Source organism: Condylostylus longicornis, unplaced genomic scaffold, assembly GCF_029603195.1.
Source record: "Condylostylus longicornis isolate FDR11 unplaced genomic scaffold, ASM2960319v2 ptg000002l, whole genome shotgun sequence".
NCBI classification, from domain to species: domain Eukaryota; kingdom Metazoa; phylum Arthropoda; class Insecta; order Diptera; family Dolichopodidae; genus Condylostylus; species Condylostylus longicornis.
This window is the reverse complement of record NW_026577971.1, coordinates 328501-351732: the sequence shown is the minus strand read 5'-3', so window position 1 is coordinate 351732 and position 23232 is coordinate 328501. Positions and strand designations below refer to the sequence as shown.

The window sequence follows — 23232 nt, the reverse complement described above, 5'->3', positions numbered from 1 at the left end:
TTGATGAGATTTTGTTTTAAGGAATTACAAGCAATCATTTAGAGGGTATGAAAGTCTAGAAGACAAAGGAGGAATAATAAAAATTTATTTGTTGAATTACTTACAATATAAAATTTCCTCCTTTAATTTTTTTTATGAAAATGTCTGAGTCTGAATCGCACCTTAAATTTTCAAATTTTATTTCTGTTATACATAATATATGCATACACACCGGCAAACATATCTGACTATAATCCGACAAATAAAATCTTATTTATTTGGGAGAGTTATTTTTTTTTTTATTCTTTGTTTTGAAACTAAAAAATTAAGGTCAATGTCCAGACGAACCGTTTTGTTTTTTTTTCTCTATTTATTGTTTTTACTACAACCGTTATTCTTTGAACCTTTTCTTTTTTTATTTTTCTCAGTGTTTATAATTTAAATTGTCTAATTTGTATGTGTGTCTGCTATGTACAATAAAAATGATTCATAATCCAAAAATTTATTTCTGTTGTAAAAAAAAAAGGCTAGAGAATTTGTAAATGAGTAGAAAAAAAAATTAATGTCCTATGACTGATTACATCATTTGTTGCACGAAGGGGCCGCCGCTGGTGAATGAATGAATGAAAAAAAAAAACTATTGAAAAATGAAAATTTTAAAGAAATAAAAAATTTATTTGTGTGCCTTGTATAAGGTGATTTTCTTTTCTGTTATGTTAAAATTAATATTTTAGTACATATATCCTTATGACTCATCGAAAAATTTGTGCTTTCTATATAACACATACATTGGTATTCAAGAAATAATTCAGATTATGTAAGTTTGTATAATTGATATAAAAGTATTTTAGTCGTACTTATTTTTGTTACAAATAAAGGTCCAGGAAATCGAATTTTAAATTAAATTTGAAACTACATAAAATCTGATTGAATTCCATATATGATTACCCACACCCTTAGATTACATTTTACATTAGGACTTTTAACCATTTTGCTAATTAATGAAAGTATTAAAGACCTTATTTTTATACATAATTGAGAAAAATCAATTCTTGGGATTTTACTTCATGTCACTAACATTTCAACTAAAAATATATTTTTAATTATTTTAATTACAAAAATTAATTTGCCAAATCAAAACCATCGTATAAAACCATAGCAAACTTTATCGACCATCATTTTTCATTACAACAAGTGTTTATTTATTTAAAAGTGTAATGGCGTACGAAATACTCTGAGTATGTCAAAAATTCCTTACTAATTTATAGATTAAAAATATTGCATACTTCGAGGATATAATAAAAAAAATTGCATAAATGTAGAATATGATTTAGAAAAAATGCTTGTCTACACAAGAGGTTTTTGAAAATAAAAAGAGTAGAGTTGTGATCCCGTCAAGAAGTACCATGGACTGATGCAGCTTCAATCTGTGAAAGGTTCATTAAAGACCCTGTGATGAGACACACCAAGTAAGAAGAAGCGGATTCAATCTTCTGCGGAAAAAAAAATTTATTCAATTTTATGGTTTACAACTTTTAACAGAACCGAAGCAACATGCCGGACGGTTTTGTAATAAGATTGTGTCAGTTTATAAAAGATTCGGGTTCGGCTGTTTAAAGTGAGTATGGGATATGGAGATCCAGCAGTATCAGAACGAGCCAATCTGGCCTAAGTGTATTTTTTAAATGGTCACGTCAACCAAACATGGTTATGTTAGTTTAACTGAACTTGTTGATGATTTCTTTTCTATAGCATAAATTCTGTGTGATCCAGAATTTATCCGAGAAACTTTTGATAACTATATAATGTAAACATGCCGCAATTAAATTCAATTAATAATTTGAGTTTATGGCGGCCTACAAAAAAAAATCATAATTAAAATTTAGAATTTGTTTTAAAATTGTTCCAGGTAAAATGATTTTTTTTTTTAAGGTTCAGACAAAAATGAAATAGAACATTTTCTTTTCAATTCAACTGGTACGAGTATATTTTTTTTGTTCTTCTTTCCTTCGCTTGTTCTTCTGTAACTACATAAAAAATGAAATAATCTCGCCCTTAACCCCAATATTGTTTTTCTTTTTTGTTTTCTATTACAATGAAACCTTAAAATTTCTTCTTTGTTTTTTTGTCATATTTTCTACACTTTTTGTTTTTAATGTAGAATTTTTAATTTCTTGTTACTTCACTACTTTATCTATATAATTTTTCACACACAACTTGCCACTATGAGCATTACAAAATAAAATTGTTAACATTTTACAATTTCTAATTCACTCCTAAAAACATTTTGTATACTTAATCCAATAAAAGTTTTTATTTTTTTTTTTCATTTTCTTTCGGCTTGTTCTGAAAAAAAAAGCAAGAAATATTCATAAAATTTTCTTATTTACAATAATTTTTATCATATTTTTTTTACATGTAACAGTTGTTTACAAGTTTTACACTTTAACATTGTCACTGTGTCACACTAAACATATTTTTTCACACAATTCATTGACATTTTGATGAAAAAACAATTTTTTGTTTCCTGTTGTTTTTTTTTGAATACGCACATTTTACCGTAACTTTAAAGATAATAACCGCAAAAGTCCCCCCTTTTTTAAATTTTGACTATACATTACAGTTCTTGTAAATACGGAGTGTCCTATATTCCTAGTTCTAACGTGGAGTGCCCTGTTGTGTAGTTGAGACGAGAATAAAATATAACCTATCGCGCTCTCCCTTCCTCTAGGCATGCACTATCTAGTTGCTTTCAAGAGTGCACGCTCAAATCCCACAGCATTCATTAATTCGAATAGCGTTTCAAACCGATAGGACATTCGGCCCGCTATTATAAATACGGCTAAAAACTTGTAGAAAGTTGAATATTTGAAAAACAAAAGTAGTGACAAATATGACTAAACACTGAATTTGAGAAAACGTCATATAAACAGTTTTACAGAACTTTCAATAGAACAGTTTTCCAAACTTCAACAGAAGAAAAATGAATTGCAATAACAAATGACACACACTGCATTTCAATAAATTTGTTTGTTACCCTCCTTTTTGAAAATTGGCAATATTTAGAATAATCTACTCCCTCTCTCTTTCTCTCTTATATATTTCAATGAATTCATATGCAAATATTATGCAAATTGTTGTGACCGTAAATTATAATTAAGTAAATGAATTAGAATTGTTAACAATTGCAGTCAAAAATGTCAACAATAAAATGCGTAGCAAATCGTAGTAAAGCGAATTATTAACGAAAGAGTAGAATTAACAAAATGGATTTGATAATTTAATCAAAAAAGGATAATTCTGATTTCTACTGATAAAAATTACCGTATTGCGTGTCACGTGTTAATTTTCAACTCATAAATATTTCTCTTGTATATAGGCTTTTGATGAATTAAAATGAGGAAGTGTTTTTTGTATTAATCGTTCTGGAATTCGGAATTAAACAACGTAGTTTTAGTATTGTGAAAAAATAAATGAAATTAGCAAGAGTTTTTTACGACCTTAGCCATAAATAAGCTAGTTTTCAAAAGATTTTATTTAAATTATAATGACAATTTTTTATTCTTTTTAGCGTTAACTAGAGTTGTTGCCTGGGACTATTATACTTTTATTTGTGTTGTACTTCCTCTGATGGCTAAATACAGTGCAAACTGTAAGAATTCTTGGAAATACTTTTTTCTATTTTGGATTTCTCAAATTCACTATTCTAAGTTCTCTTTAATGATTTTTATTTGTTTCTCATTGAGGTTGCATATGTAACTTTAATTAGATTGTAAATGAGGTTCTGAACCAGGATAGACGGATTAGTTTTTAGTAATCATTGTTTTTGTCTAGTCACTTTATCCGCTACTTTAGGATATTATGTTACCTCTTGAATTGGCCGTCATTTTGCTGATTGTTTTCTCTTAATTTGGCCGAGATTTTTAAATTGACTTTCGCCGAGCTTACTTTGAATTACTGAAATATTTACTACGTTTGCTAAATTTAACTTGGGCTTTGTGACTTCTATTTGTTAGAATTTTGAGTAATTTTCGGAGTCTCTGTAATTTGAGCAATATTTTATGGACATCTTCGGTTGTTGTTGATGGGTGCCTATTCTGTATGATTTCTTTTGAAATACTTACAGATTAATTGATTCGTTTTTGTAATATAAATCAGATTTTCCATTTTAAATCAATCATAAACATTCAAAATTTAATTAAGATAATTATTTATATCAAAAACTGTGGTTCTCTTTTAATTATTTAATATTAATCTAAGGATCACTATAATAAAAGTAAAGAAATCAAATTCAATGAATTAAACTATTAAGATATCAAATAATATTAAGGCTTCTTGTCCTTCAATTTAATTCAACAGAACAAATTCAATCTAATTCTTTAATTCAATTTTAACTTGTTTTTTAATACAATTATAAGAAAATAAAATTATTTGATGGTTTCGCGAGTATTTACGATATGATAGCATGACAACAAATTTTAAATTATTTTTTTTTCACCATTTTACAAATTGCTTTTTTCATAATTTCATTATTTTTGCAAAACTTTTGAGTTATTAAAAGTTCTGAATTATTAAAAGTCAGAGTTAAATTGAAGATAAAGAAGAAACAAAAATTAAAACATAAAATTATTTTTTAATCTTCCAATTGCGTGTCTTTAATTTTTGATGCACCCTGCGTCTTTAAAAAACAATCATTTTTATAATGAATAAACAAAAAATTTTTGAAAATCGTGTTTTGAAAAAGATAATAAAATTAAAAACTTGAACTCTTTATTTGCCACAAAAAAAAATTTTTTTTTGGTTCAAAGAGATTTTTTATTAAAAATTATTATATGCAAAGTTTATAAACATTCTTGTACAGTCACAAGCTAAAAAAACACAATAACTAATGCATTAAGGATCAAAATCAATAAAAATCCAAAGATATACGAAAATTCACACAAAATTCAAACGTTTCGAATTGACAATAAGCACGGGATTTATTTTCAAATCTTAAAAATTTCACTGCACATATCGACAGCTTAACATTTTCATATTTGCTTGTCCAAACTTTCGAAACAATACCCTGAATAATTTTTGCGATATGGCCAAATAAATTTTCAAGTTGTGTGGCAACTACCCGAATCAATACTTCAATAATTTTCAATTTAAAACGCGTTCTGGCATTTACTACAACAAATCGTTTGTGAAACATTTGGTGAACTTAGCTCAATTAGTTTTTGAGTTTCATTTGTACGGACGGACTCCGAAATGCGTGGACGCTATTCAAAGATATATACTTGAGTCTAAAACCGTTATTTCTTAGTGTTACAAACGGTAAGGCATATTTATTATATTAACATACGTTCGTACAGGTATGAATAGTAAAATTTGACAACAGTAACTGTTGCTCTAATCCACTATTTTGACATTTCTAAAGAACTTATACACAACCCCACTTTATTTGCAGATAGAAAACAAAAATAACGCTTACAAAATAAATAATTTGATTTATCCTCAAAATTGATCTTAATGTAACTTCAAAAACCATACAATTTTTTGATAATCACAATGTAAATGTGTCAAATTTGACAGGACTTTTAAAAAAAATGTACATGCATAAATGTATGTATTTAACCGGGTTTAAGCAGAGGTTTATGTACTTCTATATTTTACAAAAAAAAAAAGAAATATTTGTACCCTTTAGGAAATTGGGTTAAAAAACACAAAACTTTTGACATTTTTTTTTAATTATTGTGTTTGTATGTCATGTTAACCATGCCGTACATATTTATCTGAGTATATACTCGTACATAAATATGTATATATAAAACTAATTTATAAGGAATTAATCTTGTTCTTTTTTTTTGCTCCTTTTGTAAAATAATTCTTAGATCCGAATATCTTTTTGAAATTATTATGCTACAACTATACAACTACTAGTATATAGTAAAACAATAAAGAAATGATTTAAAATGTTACAAGGATTTCTCAAAGATATTATTCTATATACACCCATACATATACAATAATATTAAATTTCAATTCCTTAAGAAATAATTAAATATTTTGACATTTTCAAGAAAACTTATTTTTAACTCTATATAAAATATAAAATCTAAGATGTGAGCATATCAATCAGTATTAATTAGACGAGAGCACGGGGAGAAGAAAATCATGAACACAGGAAAACTATGGTAGTAAAAAATTTATTAAACCAATCCTCTCTAAGAGCATAAAATTGTTCAGAATAGATTCTTGGAATTTTAACATAAACTTTAAGAATTAATTTCTTCCACACATGTAGTTTTTAAAACAGATTTTAAATTTTTTTGACTTTAAATTTATAACACTCGTCGAAGCCCTACGCAAATTCTTGTTTAACTTATAAAATTTCTAATATATAGAAAAAATTATTTGTTTTTTACTGCTTGAATAAATGTGAAAAAAAATTTGTTGCAAATTATAACAAAAAAATAATTTTTTTTGTTCATAGCTCTTTTTAAATTGAAAATTTCGCCTTAATTTATGCAATATTATTTATTTTAAAAATTTATTTTCAACATTATTTGGCATTGGTTATGAAAATTTAACATTCCCTAATTCTATTCTATCTGATTAATGTTGCCATGGCTTTGGCACCGGTTCTTTTACTCCAGATTCTTGGGTTCGAACCCTATTTAGGTCACTATAAAAATTTTGCTTAATATCCAATATGTATTATATGAATAATAAAATGTTAATTTAACAGTAATTACTCATATGTCCAAGTTATTGTCGTATCAAATTACATCTATGGTGAGTGTCAAATTATTCAAACGTGCTTACATTATGTACTTACGAGTACAGTCGTAAATGTCTAGGACACACCGAAAAAACAAATTATCATCTCCATTAGAATTGCTGACATAATGTCTACAATTTACATGAAAATTTTTTACTCTCGCTAAGAATAACAATAAGAAAACGTGAACACTACGAAAATATGCACACAAAGCTCTCATATACTTAAAATTTAAAGTAGATTGGGGGGAAGAGAACCAAATGTGAACCAAATATTTTCAGTAAAAGAAATAAAATCTCAAAAATATTTTTGTATGTTTACACATACATTCCACAAGTACAAAGAAAAATTTTTATCAAAAAACTTCTTGGAAACATACACACGCATACTTACATTTTTTAGTCCTTGAGAACATAAAATATGAAACTTTTTACTGCTCTTAATTACATAAATGAAATTTCATATAAAAAAAAATTATTATTCAAATTTTTTAAAAACTTTTTTAAAATTTAACTTTATAGATATAAAATCGTTGTGAAAAATCAAAGAAAACAACTAAACCCGTTTCATCGAAAAGCATCCGATCACGGTTCGGTTCGCGAGTGAGAGCATTATAAAATATGTGCATATATTTAGCGCAAGTAAGGTCGTACTGTAAAAAATACCATCAAAAATCAAAGACAAAAAAAAAATTACAAAATCCAAATATTTAGCCATCAAACACATTTTCTGATCGTCAGAGGAGTTGGGCAGTTTCTCAAATCCATGCAATATGTTCCGAACAACAAAAATTATCCTTATAGAGATATAGAGACTTTCTTATGTGCGCAATTAACGCAAGGCACTGTAACCTACCAAAAATTATATAGTTATCCTATAAGTTAAATAAAATAAACAAAATATTGAATACCTTGAACAAAAATGTTACCCTAATATTTGTTTTTTTAGAATGCTCGCCATTGTTTTTTATATTTCTTTTTTTTTTTTTAAATTTTCTTTAATTTATAAATTATTCATATATTTTTCTCCTTCAAATCGTTCTTATGAACTCATGAACTTTTACTAAGTTCAATTGTCATAGTACAGGTCTATAGTACATCCACACAAAAGCGGCTTATTAGAGCAATTGTATATACACTTATGGTCTGTTTTTCTTTCTAAAATGTTGAAATTGGCAAAAACAAACTCAAAATTTTTATTCTGTTTTCTTTTTCTTTATATATAGTTTATAAGCTTATATGTTTGCGACACGTACGACATACTTACTAAAAACTTATCACATTCAACTTAATGAATCCCTGCGGCCAAAAAATGAAACAATATTGTCAACAATTCAAACTCTATATGTGTACTAATATAACATAGAAAATAGTAAATTCTTCGAAAAACAAAAGAAATAATAAAAATAAAAGAGAAATATTCCTTTTTTGTTTGTATATTCATTAAGCACATCTCACAATCTCTTTTTTCACAAAAATGAATGAATTTACATCTTTAAAGAATTTTTACTTGTTCCAAAGTGTACAGTGCTCGAAGATTAAATTTTCAGAAATTTCATAAACAAACATGTAGTTATGCTTCTGATCTTCTTGTTATATAATCGTAATAAATCAAATTTACTGACAGTAGTGACAGTTCTCTCTCTCTCTCTCTCAGTTTAGACTATTGATAAATGTTTGTATTGTTTTGAAATTTCTTTCAAGAGAAACAAAACAACACTTTTTGACTTTAAATTGATCAAATTATTATTAATTTAATTTTACCTTAGAAATTCAATTTTAATTTGTAGAGTTAGTTAATGAAGAAAATACTCAAAATACAATTCCAACCCGAAATAAGCCAATCAGTTTTATATACGGACTGAATTGATAAAATTTACATTTAAGGTTAGATTAGACCTGATCTCATTTTTAACTAAATTCAACCTCAAAATTTGAAAACAAATCTAGATGTTCAACATAATTATGTTACAGTATTGCCTAATTTAGTTATTAAAACTTGATCTAATGTTAACAATTATTTTTGAGCAAACTTATTCGATTACCATGATAATATTGGGAAATTCAATTAAACTAAACCCTCGAAATTCTTTAAAATTACCCAAACTACCCTCAATAATTTGGTCAATATTTCTGAAATTTGATCTGAAATCAAATTCATATGAATGAACTATTCAAAAATATTTTTATTAATTCCCTTAAAATAATTATCAGAAATTTTTTCCAATCAGAATAGTTCCATCCTTATATTTAATCTTTTGTTCAACAAATTACTCCTTTACAAAATTATAATTTAATTTTTTCTTTTATTCTTTATTTAAATATAAAAGAATTTAATTAATTAAATAATATTAATATTATCCTGATATTTTGTACTCAAACTTGTATAAAAGGCTCAAGCTTGTGTAAGAGGCTCATTGTTAAGAAAATGAAAATATTAATTGAATTTCATTCAAGTTTTTCTTATCGTTAATAAATATTGCCATAGTGGTTTAATTTATTTTAATAATTTAAATCAAAAAATTATTGAAATAATTTTGCAAAATGTGATACCCAATGCGGGGCGCCAGTTAATATAGTAGAAACATTTCATAACTGTGAAATTTTTTATTATTTAAATTGGATATTACCACCAGTGAGTTTTTGAAATTTGATATCCGCATTCTATTGTCTTTATAAAATATAATAGGAATTTTAATGATTTCTGATTTATGATATTTGATTAGTCAAATTTCGTGACATTAATCAAAATTAAATCAAATTTTTATTAGGTCAATCAATTTTTTACCGATTCATTTTTTTTTTTTATTTAATTGCATTTTACCATGCAAGTCAAATAAGTTGTTGTCATACTCTTATTCTTATTCTTCATTATTTTATTTATTTTCTTTTTAATTTCTAAGCTCTTTTTGATTATACTCAGCGATTCAATTCCATGACAAGTTTATTGACCCATATTTGATATATATATACATTTAATTATTTGAACAAGAAGTATAAGTACTAAAAGAAATATAAATACTATTGAATAATTTTTAATAGCAGTAAAGAATTTAATTGGAATGATTGAAAATAAATCATTGAATATAATTAATATCATTATTTAAAATTATAAATGATCTCTTAGGATCACTACATACAATATAGTTCCCCTATTAATTTATTTTAAAAATAAATTTTAATTTTTATATAAAATAAACGACAGACGGGGCCACATCATTAATAAATTGAATTTCTGTATATAATGGAGCTTCTTTTGAATGCATAAAATTTTAAAAATATTTTAAATTTAATATCCATTAAAAAATAAAACCATGATTTTGTTTTGTTTTTTTTTTATTCTGAGGGCGTTCTCATATACCTAAATATTATATACATAGACGCTTATAAATTGTACACAATATATGTATATAGTTAAAAATTATTTTTTTTTTATATTCTTTTGGCATGCTATAATTTTAAAATTAAATAAATAAATTAAATGAAAGGAGGAGGAAAGAGCCTATAGGTATGCTATATAGAAAAAAACAGGTCATACCAATAAATTACTTTGAATAAAATCGTTATGAGATACAGTTATACGATAACGACCAGTTTTTAAAATTAAAACGGTATAAAAAAAATAGAAACTTTTCAAAAATAAATACGGTTTATTATAATTTTTAATGTTTTCCCATATACACACACAACAAATACACAAATTTTCACATATTTTAAAATTTTAATTTCATATTATACGAATGTAGAGGCATGTATTTTATAAATGATGCAGCGCAAGGATTAATGATATGGAAATAAAATTTAAAAAAAAAAAAACAAAAAAAAAACTTTTTAAATTTTTTTGAAATTTTCCATTTTTTTTTCTTCTTCCTTTAAGAATTTCCTTTTATTTGTAAAATAAGGTCATTAGGTTCAAATTTCCATACACAATGTTCACCTATAATTTATAATGTATACATGCTTACATAAACCATGTACATTTATGTATATGTGTGTACTTATGTAGAGTAGAAAATTCTTTAATCTTTATACATAAAGATTTCATCAGGAAAAAAATGTTAAAGTTGAAAAAGAACAAAACAGAAAATATCTAAAATCTACTGTAGTTAAAAAGCAGAGGAGAAGGCAAAAAAAAGTAGAACAAGGATTTCTAGAAATTATTGCAATTATAAAAAGGCAATTGGGCAGAATTGAATAACCTCACTGAGAATTTAGTGGTAGACCAGTCTTTTACAAATGTCAAACAAAATAAGAATTTTTCTAAAAGAGAATTGTTTTATTATGGGCCGAATAAATAAGGAAGTTTTTCACTAGGCTTACAAAAAAAAAAAGTTCTATAGTGAAGTTGCAAACCATGTTCTTAAAGATTGATTGACCAACCGATTATTTGGAAACTTCAAATTTTTAATGCTATAAGAAGTCTAATATGTCAGATATTAGACATTGTCTCTTCACAATCCATTTAAAAAGGGTTTGGCAACAAAACAAATCGTATTACATATGGGTATTTCACCCATTTAAAATTTACATTAAAATTTCGACGGAAAATTTAGTTTATCTTAAAGTTTTTTTATTAGCTGCTGTATTGCGTTCTATCAGGATTAAATGGATTCCGCTTATTTGAATAAGGTAAGGGTGAGAATCCCCAAAAACTTGTATGAAAAATCGTAAGCCGCATATTTCCGCCCATCTCCGGGAAAGAAAAAGAGTAATTTGAAATAACTGTTACTGATAACGGTAACTGATTCTAATCTTCATCATTAAACAAGCAGATTCTTGATTCTATTCTGTTTCAAAGAAATTCATTGCCCTACGAATATATTTTCTTCTGGCTACAGCATATTATAAAATCTTCCACCTGCCGCATTTTATCTTTTACTTGTCGCGCACTATTAATTCAACGCCTGCATTCCACATATTTTCTACTGCATGCCGCTGGAATTTATTTATATTTACTTATTTGCATTTAAAATATTGCCATCACACACGTATTAATGCGTGTATAGCTAGATTGCAGGTTACTGTTCCAATTTCGAAATTATATTCAAAAATTTACATACATACTCGTAATTATTTTTTAGGTTTTGAAAGGGCATCCTTATACACTCACAAAGTATCGGTTTAATAAATAGTTTGTGTACCTTATAGTTGAATAGATGAAGTATAAAAAAAATTGCTAAAAGCAAAACACTTTAGGCACAATCCTTTTATAAAGTTAAGCGTTTCCAGAAAACTTTCAAAAATATGTTAAAAATAAAAAACAAAGAAAGAAAGAGAAAACTTTTGAGATTTTCTTTTTTTGTTTTTTTTTTCAAAATTAGAACAAAAACTTTGCTTTTTATTTTGAACTTAAGAAAAAAAAATGCTGAAATTATTTTTGATTTCCTTGTTGTTCCTCATTTTATTTTTTTCCTTTTACTACCGCTCGTATGCTACTTGAATCTTTCTTATTTTTTTGTTTTTTTTTTATGCATATTAACCACTTTAAGTATTTTGTTACACACACACACATACATGCAGGAAATTCTTTTTCACCTGGAAATTTTTGCATTTTTAGTATATAAAATGGAAGGAGGTCTAAATAGTTATAACTTACAATAATCCTTATACTTATCTCTCCCTCTCCCTCCCGTAGTAAAATAATAAGAACGCATCCATAATATACTCGTAAGTCTATATCTCTAATATGTGTTATGCATATTCCAAATGAAATGGAAGGATATAATATTCGTTTAATGCTTTTTAAATGAATATTTTTCTATTATTTTTTCTTATTATACTTATAAGTTTAATTCATACTTTACGTTTTTATATTATAATGTAAATAACAGTTATAAGAAAATGTTACTGGCAATGCGAGTGGCATTTTATGAAATATTAAAGAAAATTTGTACATAATTTCTATTTATTTAGTTTCTTTTAGTCATTCTCTTACTGAGAAATACTCACAGACTTCGAGAAAACTTGTTAAATCTTAGTACAAATAAAATCTTCAATAGCCACTTCCTCACATAACACAACAATTAAAATCATTTGTCTGAACGTTTTCAAAAATACAGAAAATTAACGTTAATGAATTTTCGAAATGTAATATTTTTTTTTTACCGGGAGGAAGTGTGAAAAATCTCGAAGGACACTGCCAAACGAAAAGCAGTAAGGTGGAGCTTTAGTCCCCTAAAAAACACCCTCCTCAAAATAATTTATAAAACTAGTCGGAAACGACTAACCATTAATTTTGGTCTTACTTTTTTGATTCACCAGTTTTTGGTCTGGCACAATAGCGTACTAAGTGTTCATTGTTCCAGATAAAAAACATTAAACTAACACGAGCAGTCTTGTACGTTTAAGTCTCCTAACAAAGTTTTGATTGTCAACCAATCGAGCCGCCTCGATGTTGACATGATTAGATAAACACATTTTATGATTGGCTCATTGCCTTTTAATTTCGTCCGTGACACTTAGAATTGTGAGATCCCTGTGTATATCGAAATTACGGACATACCAAGGGGCGTTTACCATGTCTTGTAGTACCTTATTTTGAAATCTTTGAATAGATTGAATATGAGTCTGCGCAGCGCAACCCCATAATTGAATACCGTAAGCCTAGACAGGCTTAAATATTTGATTATATATCAAAACTTTGTTGTATATTGACAAAGAAGAACGCCTTTCTAAAAGCCATTTAAACTTCCTGTATTCCTACTCAAGTTGAGATCTCTTTTTCTTTATGTGCCCTTCCATCTGAGGTTTGTGTCCAATGTCATTGCCAAATACTTCACTTCCCAAATAATGTTTGCGAACGGAATTAAGACGCCATTTATCCGAACCGAAAGTGAATTGTCAGTTTTCCTATTAGTGAAATTCACGTGCACTGATTTCACCCCGTTAAGCTTTATATTCCACTTTCTAGTCCATTTTGATATCTCATCATTGGCCTTTTGTAATTTTTGTGTAGATTCATTTTCAATTCGCCATATTGCGATAACTGATGTATTATCAGTAAATGTAGCCGTTGTCACTCCTTCCGATGAAATGTAATATACTAAAATAATTTTATGTTGTTGTTCTCTCACAATTTCCAGCCTTATTAATGGACTATTATTTAAATTTTTGAATCATATTTACTTAGTCCGTAACAAAATATTTGAGCACGTATAGTTCTCTATAGAAACTCTATATACATAATCATACGGAGTACTCAAAAAACCTATTTGTCAGTTCTCTAATCAGATAAGTTTTAGAAAATTAGATTTAGAAGACCTCATATCCTAAGCCCATTCTGAAAATAATTACGTAAACTGCTATCTAGACATAGTATTCAACTAAATCTCATAATAATTTCACACAAAATTTATTTACTCTTCTATATGAATTTATGAAATTATTGCCGGTAACAAAATTTTACATGAATAAATGTATAAATATATAAAAGTAAATTTGTGATATAAAACTCATTTATTTTTTTTTTGTTTTTACAATGAGAAATAATCGAGCGTAAATATCACGAATACTTGTAATAACCATCTTTTTTAAAAATTTGTAATTTTTTTTTCTTCTTCATTATTCTTTTGAAAACTCGGCCGTGATCTAGTTATTATAGTATAAATGAAGCTAAAATTATGAATACATTTATAAACAAATAATTATATACATACATACAATGTGTGTTGAACTATATATATATAAATATATAATAAAATGTTCTATTATAGTGTTAAATTTAGATTAAAAGTTTACATTTAGATTTATTATATGTAAAAAAAAAAAACAAAAAATTAATGGAGGAGGGAAAAATAATAACAGATGTACGTGAGAGTACGTAATCTATGATTTTTTTTTTTGAATTTAAAAAACAAACTAGAAAAGGATTTCTATAAATTTATGTAAATTTTAATTTCAAATTTTAGGTTAAAAAATTAATTTAAATGGGTAAAATTGTAAAACATATGCTTAATACCAAGCCATTTTTATAACTTTTTGAATCTTCATATGCGTTCACTAAAATAACAGTGATTGCGACTAGATATATAACAGTTTTTGTGTATCATACTTGCTACATTTCCATCTGTGTAGAATCCAAACTTCCATTAATTACTTTATCTATTCTCACTTCCTAAAAATATTTCGTGCCGGCTTCAATTCTCTTTCTAAAACTCAAGAGAAAGAGCGTAATTGAAAAAATTGAAAAAACTGGCGCCCTACTTGGGGTCATTTGTTTTTTTTTTTTAAGATTTTATATTTAATCATTTAACTTGTAAAATTAAAAATTTTTAAAGAATTTTTTCTAATTTTTGGAAACTCTCCAATAAATATGCGAAAAGTAAAATGGCGTCACTATATGTTATTTATTCTAAAAAAAAATAAATATTTGAAATACAATATTCTTGATGAAGCTAAGTATACGTATAGCTTTACAAAAACGTATACTTACATTCGATTCTCGTTTTCAACAAACATCATAAAAATCTTAAATAATTTTACTAAAAATTTTATTTAAAATTCAAGATTTACTGTTACTGAGAAGATAAAAATGTCAATAATAATATTTTTTCTCTTTTCTCTTTGTTTTTAGCTTCATTACCCATTGCTTGCAATTTTTATTTTCTTTTCAAGAGTATTTTTAAAACTTTTTATTAAATATTTTATTCTATTTATAATTCAAAAATAGTTAGTTTATCCGGTATTCCATTTAATTTCACACACTAAAGCTAATGTAAAGTAAAAAGAAAAGAATATGAATAAGAGATTTTCTATTTTAGGTTTAATAAAAAGTGAGAGAAAAAAATATTTTAAAAATAATTTACGGAAATAGTTACAACTTGGTAATATAAGTTATAGACCTGTAATAGCGGTGTAGTCGCACAATTTAAATAGTATGCACTGTATATACTGTGTACAAATTGCCTCACCTTAATTGTCTCAATTTTAGGCAAGTCTTTATTAATTTGAGTCATATTTATTTATCTGTATTTAATTAAAACTAAAGAGAGCATTGCCGCTATTTTGAATTGCTCTACCTCACGTGAGCAGACTGGTCCCGCCCAGAGCCGGACACTGCCAAAGATAAGTTCATATATTAAATATGAATTTTTTTATAATAAAGTCTTGAAGGTATATAAAAAGAACATTATAAAAGGGGTAAAAGTATTTATTTTGCAAATTTCTTCCATATAAATTGTACTTGACGAAAACTTACCGTAATTAAATTGATAAATACATCAAAATAATGTTCAAACTGTCATGCAATATAACATTAAACATATAACATATTAGATTACATTAAGGCAAAAAATGTCCTTCAGTAAATGCCAATTCAGTTGTAAATCTGCCATACATATTATAGTGTGGGTGTCTGTCTGAACAATTATAAAAAAAAACGACTTTCTACCATCTTTCTGTTCTTTTTATTGAAATATGCGAAGTATTAAAATGTTGCTAAATTAAAAATTTATGAATTAAAATTAACTACCAAAACTGTTGATCTAACCTAATCTAACTGTTAATATACTACGAGTATATCAGTAATGGTTTCATTATATTTTTAACTAAAATAAAATCTTAAATTTTAATCAACCTATATTGCGGTCTTTCCTTCCAAGATACCACAATTAACATAACACATAAGTTTCTTTAATATGGTTGAGTCATTTATAATTATTTCAATTTATTGCCATCCTTCAAAAGGCAGCCATGATTAATTATCAAAATATTATAAAGAATTTTTATAAAAAAAAAAACATTTTTTTTATTTTTAGAAAATTTATGTAGAAATTTAAAACATGAAATGAGCATTAAGACGTGTGTATTTTCATACTAACTTTGAAAAATTATTTACAGTATTAAAGTTGGCAAACAAAATATTTTTTTTTTCTGAACTAAGTGTCTGAACTAAACGTCAAAACTTGAATATCTTTTCTGTGTTCTAAAGGCGTGAAAATTCTATAAAATGAAGATAAAATATAGGAAACTTCTTTTCATACTTGTTTTATTTGTATATGAAAATATGAGAAATAAAAAAGTTAATAAAAAATGAGCAAATCATGCATGTAAAATTGGTTGAATGCAATTTTTTTTTTATTTTCCGATGAAAATATTAAAATATTTTCAAAAGAATTTTAATATTTAAAAAAACTATTATAAAAATTGTATTGCGTTGTTTTTTTTAGATTTTCACCTAATATCAAAGTTGAAAAGAATATTTTTGTATTTCGACATGTTTTCGAACGTGAATTAAGAACAACTAAATAGAAAAGAGCTTATGTATTCATAAAATGTTTGTGTGCTTATAAATAACACCCGCCTAAACTGAAATATGGAATTGTTTAACTGTTTTCTTCATAAAATTTTATTTGTAGTGTTGAGGAAATTCAATTTGATTTTGAATTAAAGTGAAAGATTACAACATTACACTCAAATAAACCTACACATTTTTTCAAATTTAAAGAAGAACTGATTGTAATAATTATGCAAATGTATGTACATGTTAAGATGAAATTAAAATGAAAACATCTTAATTCTAAAAACATAACCAAAGCGATGAACAGTAATATTATATTACTGTTCATGTACACATACATGGAAAATATATAATGTAGAAAAAAACCACTGGCGGTAATTTCACATAATTCCATTTTAATGTGTTCTGACATTTCGCCACGGAAAATCGCTTTTGTTCTGTTTTCAATTTAAACGAAAATGAAATTTATGTGGAAACACAATTATTACCAAACAATTATAACAATTATGAGAATCAAAATAAAAAGTACAAAAAATTAATTGTAGATGGCGATGTAATTGACATTGACTGACGTTTACAAAATTTTGCTTTTTGATTATAAAAATATATAATGATAGTATGTCACAAAAAACTTTTTTATAATTGGAAACAAATATTTTCCAAATTCAGAATATTCTATTTAAAAAATCACTTACATACTTAAGTCTTTATCGTAAATTTTTTAATTAGATAACCTATTTATTGAATTTTAATTTAATAATTTTTTTTATATTATTTTTATATTTATAGTGCTTCCATCAACAAGCCAACAACATGAATCTCTAAAATATAATGATGATAAATTTTCAATATCATCGTCATCGACATCATCAACAACAATAACAAATAATAATAATATGACATGTTCATCATCAATTTCAAATTCAACTGCTGGCAGTAGTAGATCAATTACAAAAAATTCACAAAAATCAAATAATAAAACTGACCTCTCTCATATGATGCATGTAAGTTGAAATAAGTATTTCATTATTATTATTGTTTTATTATACCATATTTCTATTGTTTGTTTTAGGATCCTTATTCCAATATAGATGAAATAGATTATTGTAGTAGATCAATGGCTCAACAACAACAACATCAACAACAACAACAATCAATACAACAATTAAATAATTTTTCACAACCAAAAATGCCAGCATATCCAATTGCTGGTTATACAACAAGTAAAGAAACAACAAATTCATCAAATTCATCAAATAAAAGTGTTATAAGACGAACAAGTATGTTAAAAATTTCTAAATTTTCTGTAAATAAATTTATAAAAAATTTATTAATTTCACCATTTTATTTTATATTTTTTTATTATTTCATTTTATATTATTTGGTTATTAAGGTATCTAAAAAATAAATTTTTTTTTTTTTGTTTTTCTGTCTTATTATTTATACAAATTATTAAATAATATTTTGTAATTTAAATACTTAGTTTAGATTAAAATTTTTGGTTTTAAGTTGATTTTTTTTTTTCAATTTTGATTTTTCAATTCATATTTTAACACCATAGTTGTATAATTATTATTTTTATTGTTTATAATGCACATAAATATTTTTGAGTTTTGTCTTAAATTTTTTGGTATGGTGTTGTTAGTTTGTAAGTCATAAAATAACAGTATGTTCAGAAAGAAACAAATTATTTATATACCAAAACAATATTATAATTTATATACAAATTGCTCGTTTACGGCAACACTGCCATAACTCAAAATAAAACTGGTACATTTAATAAAAACGAATTTTTGAAATATTACAATTAATTATTTTATAATTTATTCTAAACAATAATTTTCAAGCTAGAGAATATCGGATCTCTGTATAACTCATAAATAACTTGAAAATCGTATTTTTTTTGAGTTATGTCACTTGTTGCAGCAAATGAACAAATTATACCTAATATATTATACTTAAATTATACAAATAAACGTAAACACTTTTACAATGTAAAATTAAAATTACAAATACAAAATTTTTTTTTATTTTACTCATAAATTTTTATTTAAAAAATATTTTGAATAATAGAAAATAAGTTATTCTTTTGTATACACACACGTTTAATATTTTATTTTTAATTAAAAAAAAAAAAGGTTTAAAACTACAGCTTTCATAATATTTAATATTGAAATTTAAAGGGCTCCAACTTGAACCAAATTTGTTCAAACATGATTCAAAATTTAAAATCAAATTAATTTTTTTGATTAAAATATTTATTAATAAAATATTCAAATTCCAATAAATTGTACATAAAATTAAAAGCCCCACCCCACCTCCCACAAAATACTTAATCCCACTAAAAATTCACTGAACAAATTTGTCTATTGCAAGTTGAATTATATCTAGGGTTTTCTGTCAGAACATAAAGACCCTAGATATATACAAGGAAACCAACTTCGTCAATTAAATTTTCCCAACTTTGAAATTATTTGGAACTTTCAAATGTGTTCTTTATACCCCAAATGCTAACATTTTAAACCTTATTTTATTTTATATTTATATTTTAAAATTTTATAAATTTTAAGACATATATAAATGTAAATCTATATATACATACACACTTATAATTGAAATTGTGAATTTTTATTACAATATTTTGCGTTTTTCCCTTGTTTTTTTTTGAATTATGGTATTCTTTCAAAAAACACACTATATACACGCCTACAAAAATTTTTTTTTGCAAACAATTACGAAATTTTTATTGAATAAAATTTTTTTTTTTTTATTATATTATTTTATATTTTATTTAAAGAAATAATTCTAATTAAAATTAAAAAAATTGTTTTAAAAAAAAAAATTAATTTTTTACAGAGGATACCGTAACGCAAGACGAATACCATAGGTTTTTTGATAACGCTCTCGAATGTAATTTTCAATTTGATAAAAATTAATTAATTATGAAAAAAAAAATATTTCTATTTTTTTTCTCTGTTTCAAATTATTAAAATTATGTAATTTCTTATGTTTTGTGTTAAAATATTAAATTTTCATTTAAAATAAATTTAATTAGTAATTTTCAATTCATTTTTATTTTTTACACAATTTTTTAATGGAAAACCAAAATTTTTTTATGTTTTGTCACTTAGTTTAGATTTTAAATAATTTGTTACACTTGTAATAATTTTTCTTTTTTAATTTTATTCCGCACAAAATTTGAAACATTTTAAAATTCAAAATTTAATTATAAAATATAAAAATTCTTTCGAAGTTTCCCAAAAAATAATGATATTTTATCTTTCATAATATTTGACAATAAACAACAATTTTGACATAATATGTCAAAACATACACTGAAAAAAAATTTGTTAAGAAAATTGAAATTGAAAATTAAATAGAATTTTACCAAGCAAGGGTTTGTTCGGAATCATTATATAAAAGTTGTACGATTTTGTCAAAATTGTACATTGCATAAACATTGTATTATTTTACTGTAAATGAAAAATCTTGATGCTTTGTATTATTTCATTCCATTGCCTACTTTAATGAGAAAATTGTTTAATGCCAATTTAATTTAAAAATTTCTACTTACAATTGAAATAAATATATAAAAAAATATATGCGTCAAAAAAATTTTGGATACACAATTTGACAAATGTTTCAGTGTTAACAACATTACAGACACAATATCAAATAAATTCTGAACACAACACAATGTCAAATTTTTTTGTTGATGTTTCAGAAAATGATACAATGTGTTTGATGCGTTGTTGATGCAATTGCGAAAATACCCTTATTGTGAATTAAAATTAGAAAAAAATATTTTGAAATTTAAAAACATTCAAATTGGAATAATTACTGATTATTTTTTATTTTTGTAATTAAAAGTTTTATTCTTCACTTTAAAAATTATTTTATTTCAAAAAATTATAAATATTCTAAAACTACATGTAGAAATGTTTAAATTTAATTACAGAAAAAAAAACGCAAATTTAAATTTGAATTTTAAAATTGTACTAAAACTATTATAAATTCTTTTTTTTATTATCCAAAAAATTGTACTAAAATTTAATATAAATTGTAGTTTAAAATTTTGTGTATGTAGTTATAATTCACTTTTTTTTTTCATTGTACTTTGATATCAAAAAATAAATGTAAAAAAATCTATGTTTTTTTTTCTATTTTTTTTTATTTTAATATTTAATTGGAAATATTAACATTGTATATTTATTTAATTATTACAATTAATATTTTTAAATAAGAACTGTATTTATATTAGTGTAAAAATATTACAAAAAACTAACACTTAATTTTTTCACACACATTTTCTATTTTCATTAGTGTATTATTGTAAAAATTGAAAAATGTCATTTTTTTCATAAAATTCTTCTGTCAAATCTTCTGACATTTTGTACATATTATATGGTATACATTTTACATAACATGATATCGTAAATTTGGTTTTTAAAATTTTAAATTTAAAATGTTTGACACAACATTTATTCCAACTTATTTAATAATTCCTAAAAAAATATCAAAAAACAAAATTAAAAAACCAAATTAAATTTAAAACGGAAAGAATATGGAAAGTATATTATACTTTTATTTTACACAAATTTTACGATATTAAAACTTATTGTATGTAATAATAACATATTCCGAAATTCGGGCGAAAAATGATATTATATGTATTTTAAATTAAATTTCTCATTTGGAGATGAAGAAGTGCGGAAACCCTTTTTTTTTTGGTAAACATGTCAAAAATATTTTAATAAAAATCACTTCCAATTTAAAATTTTTTGTAAAATTAAAAAATTAGGCAAATGACGGCCAAAGGAGGAACAAGAAAATTTTTGTTTTTAATTTTCACCAAAAATTATAATTAGCGAAAAATTGAAAAAAAAGAAGAAGTTACTGTTAAAAGCAGTCCAACATTAAATGATTTAGAGTAATTTATCGTAAAAAAATATAAATTAAATATGTAGAACAATTTTGAACACAAACCAAATCAAGAAATTTTCATTTAAAATTTTCTGTGAACAGGCCTAATGAAATCGGAAGGCGCATATGTACAAACATACGCACATATTTAATTATTAACTGCTAACAAGAAAAATATCACTTAATAATAAAATAATTATTATATTGAATAATTTTTGTAAAAACAATGTAGAGAAAAAAATAATTTTATTAAATTACGTGTAACGCTTCATGGAAATTAACATTTTCACTTAAATTACTAACATTGGTAGTTCTGTAGCATTGTAGTTTATGATTTTTAGTAGTCAAAAAAATTCAAACTTTATACATGAAAAAATTAATAAATAAAAAATAAAATTCATTAATTTTTTTTTCTCTTTTCTAACATCATTTACCTTTCTTTTTTTTCCACATTTCTCTTAAATTGCATTTTCATTCGATTATTCATATGTAATTAAAAAAAAAAAAACAAAAACAAAATTTCAAAAATAACACCAAAAATAGCATATGATCTAGCGACACAATGTGAATCTCGGCGAGCTTCAATGCGTCGTCATACAATAGTTGGTTGCCAAAGTGTATGTCATAATGAAACACAATCAGTCCCACCATCACGGCCAGATTCAAGACAATCAAGCTGCCATCAACCAAATAATAAATATCCAAATCATATGTCATCATCAACAATAGGTGTTACTGGTACAAGTGGTACATTTGATCGATCAACCGGTCCATTAAAATATCATACCAAATCAAATCAATCTGGTGAACCAACACCAACAATTAGTACAACAAATCTATCAAATACAGAATCATTTACCAAAAATAATGATCATGATGAAACAAATTCACATTGGATGGATAAAACTACATCAGATCGTTTATCATTAACATTAGAAGAAATAGTACATATAAGATCAGTTATGACAAAGGCTGAATTAGAGGGTCTTCCCGTAGGTGTTAGAGTTAAAGAAGAAGTAGAAAAACGAAAAATATGTTTTCTATGTTTACGAACACGTTTTACAATATTTGTTTGGGGTATACAATGTAAATTGTGTCAAAGAACTGTTTGCTCAAAATGTTCATCAAAAATGCGTATACCAACTGAACATTTTCGTAATGTACCAGTTGTGTTATTATCACCATCATTAATTGGAAGTCCAGCTAGTTCAAGTGCTGCATCACCATGTCATCATAGTTCAATATCACATCCGAATAGTTCAATTGATGAAACATTTCCAAAAACATTAATGGAAAGATTAATGAGATCAGAATCTGATCGTAAAGTATGT

The 23232-nt window shown here is 25.0% G+C and overlaps 1 protein-coding gene across 8 annotated transcripts in view; it reads left to right on the top strand.

Moving 5' to 3' along the window:
* LOC129605783 (protein spire) overlaps positions 1–23232 on the top strand; it is a 162380-nt gene that overhangs the window by 137991 nt on the left and 1157 nt on the right. For 7 of the 8 annotated variants that reach the window (XM_055515758.1, XM_055515723.1, XM_055515732.1 and 4 more), the window contains 4 exons: positions 17768–17982; positions 18051–18258; positions 19835–19888; positions 22445–23226. In XM_055515758.1, coding sequence (XP_055371733.1) covers positions 17768–17982; positions 18051–18258; positions 19835–19888; positions 22445–23226 — 1259 coding nt within the window. The remainder of the gene's footprint in view (positions 1–17767; positions 17983–18050; positions 18259–19834; positions 19889–22444; positions 23227–23232) is intronic. The other variant, XM_055515779.1, reaches the window with a different exon arrangement.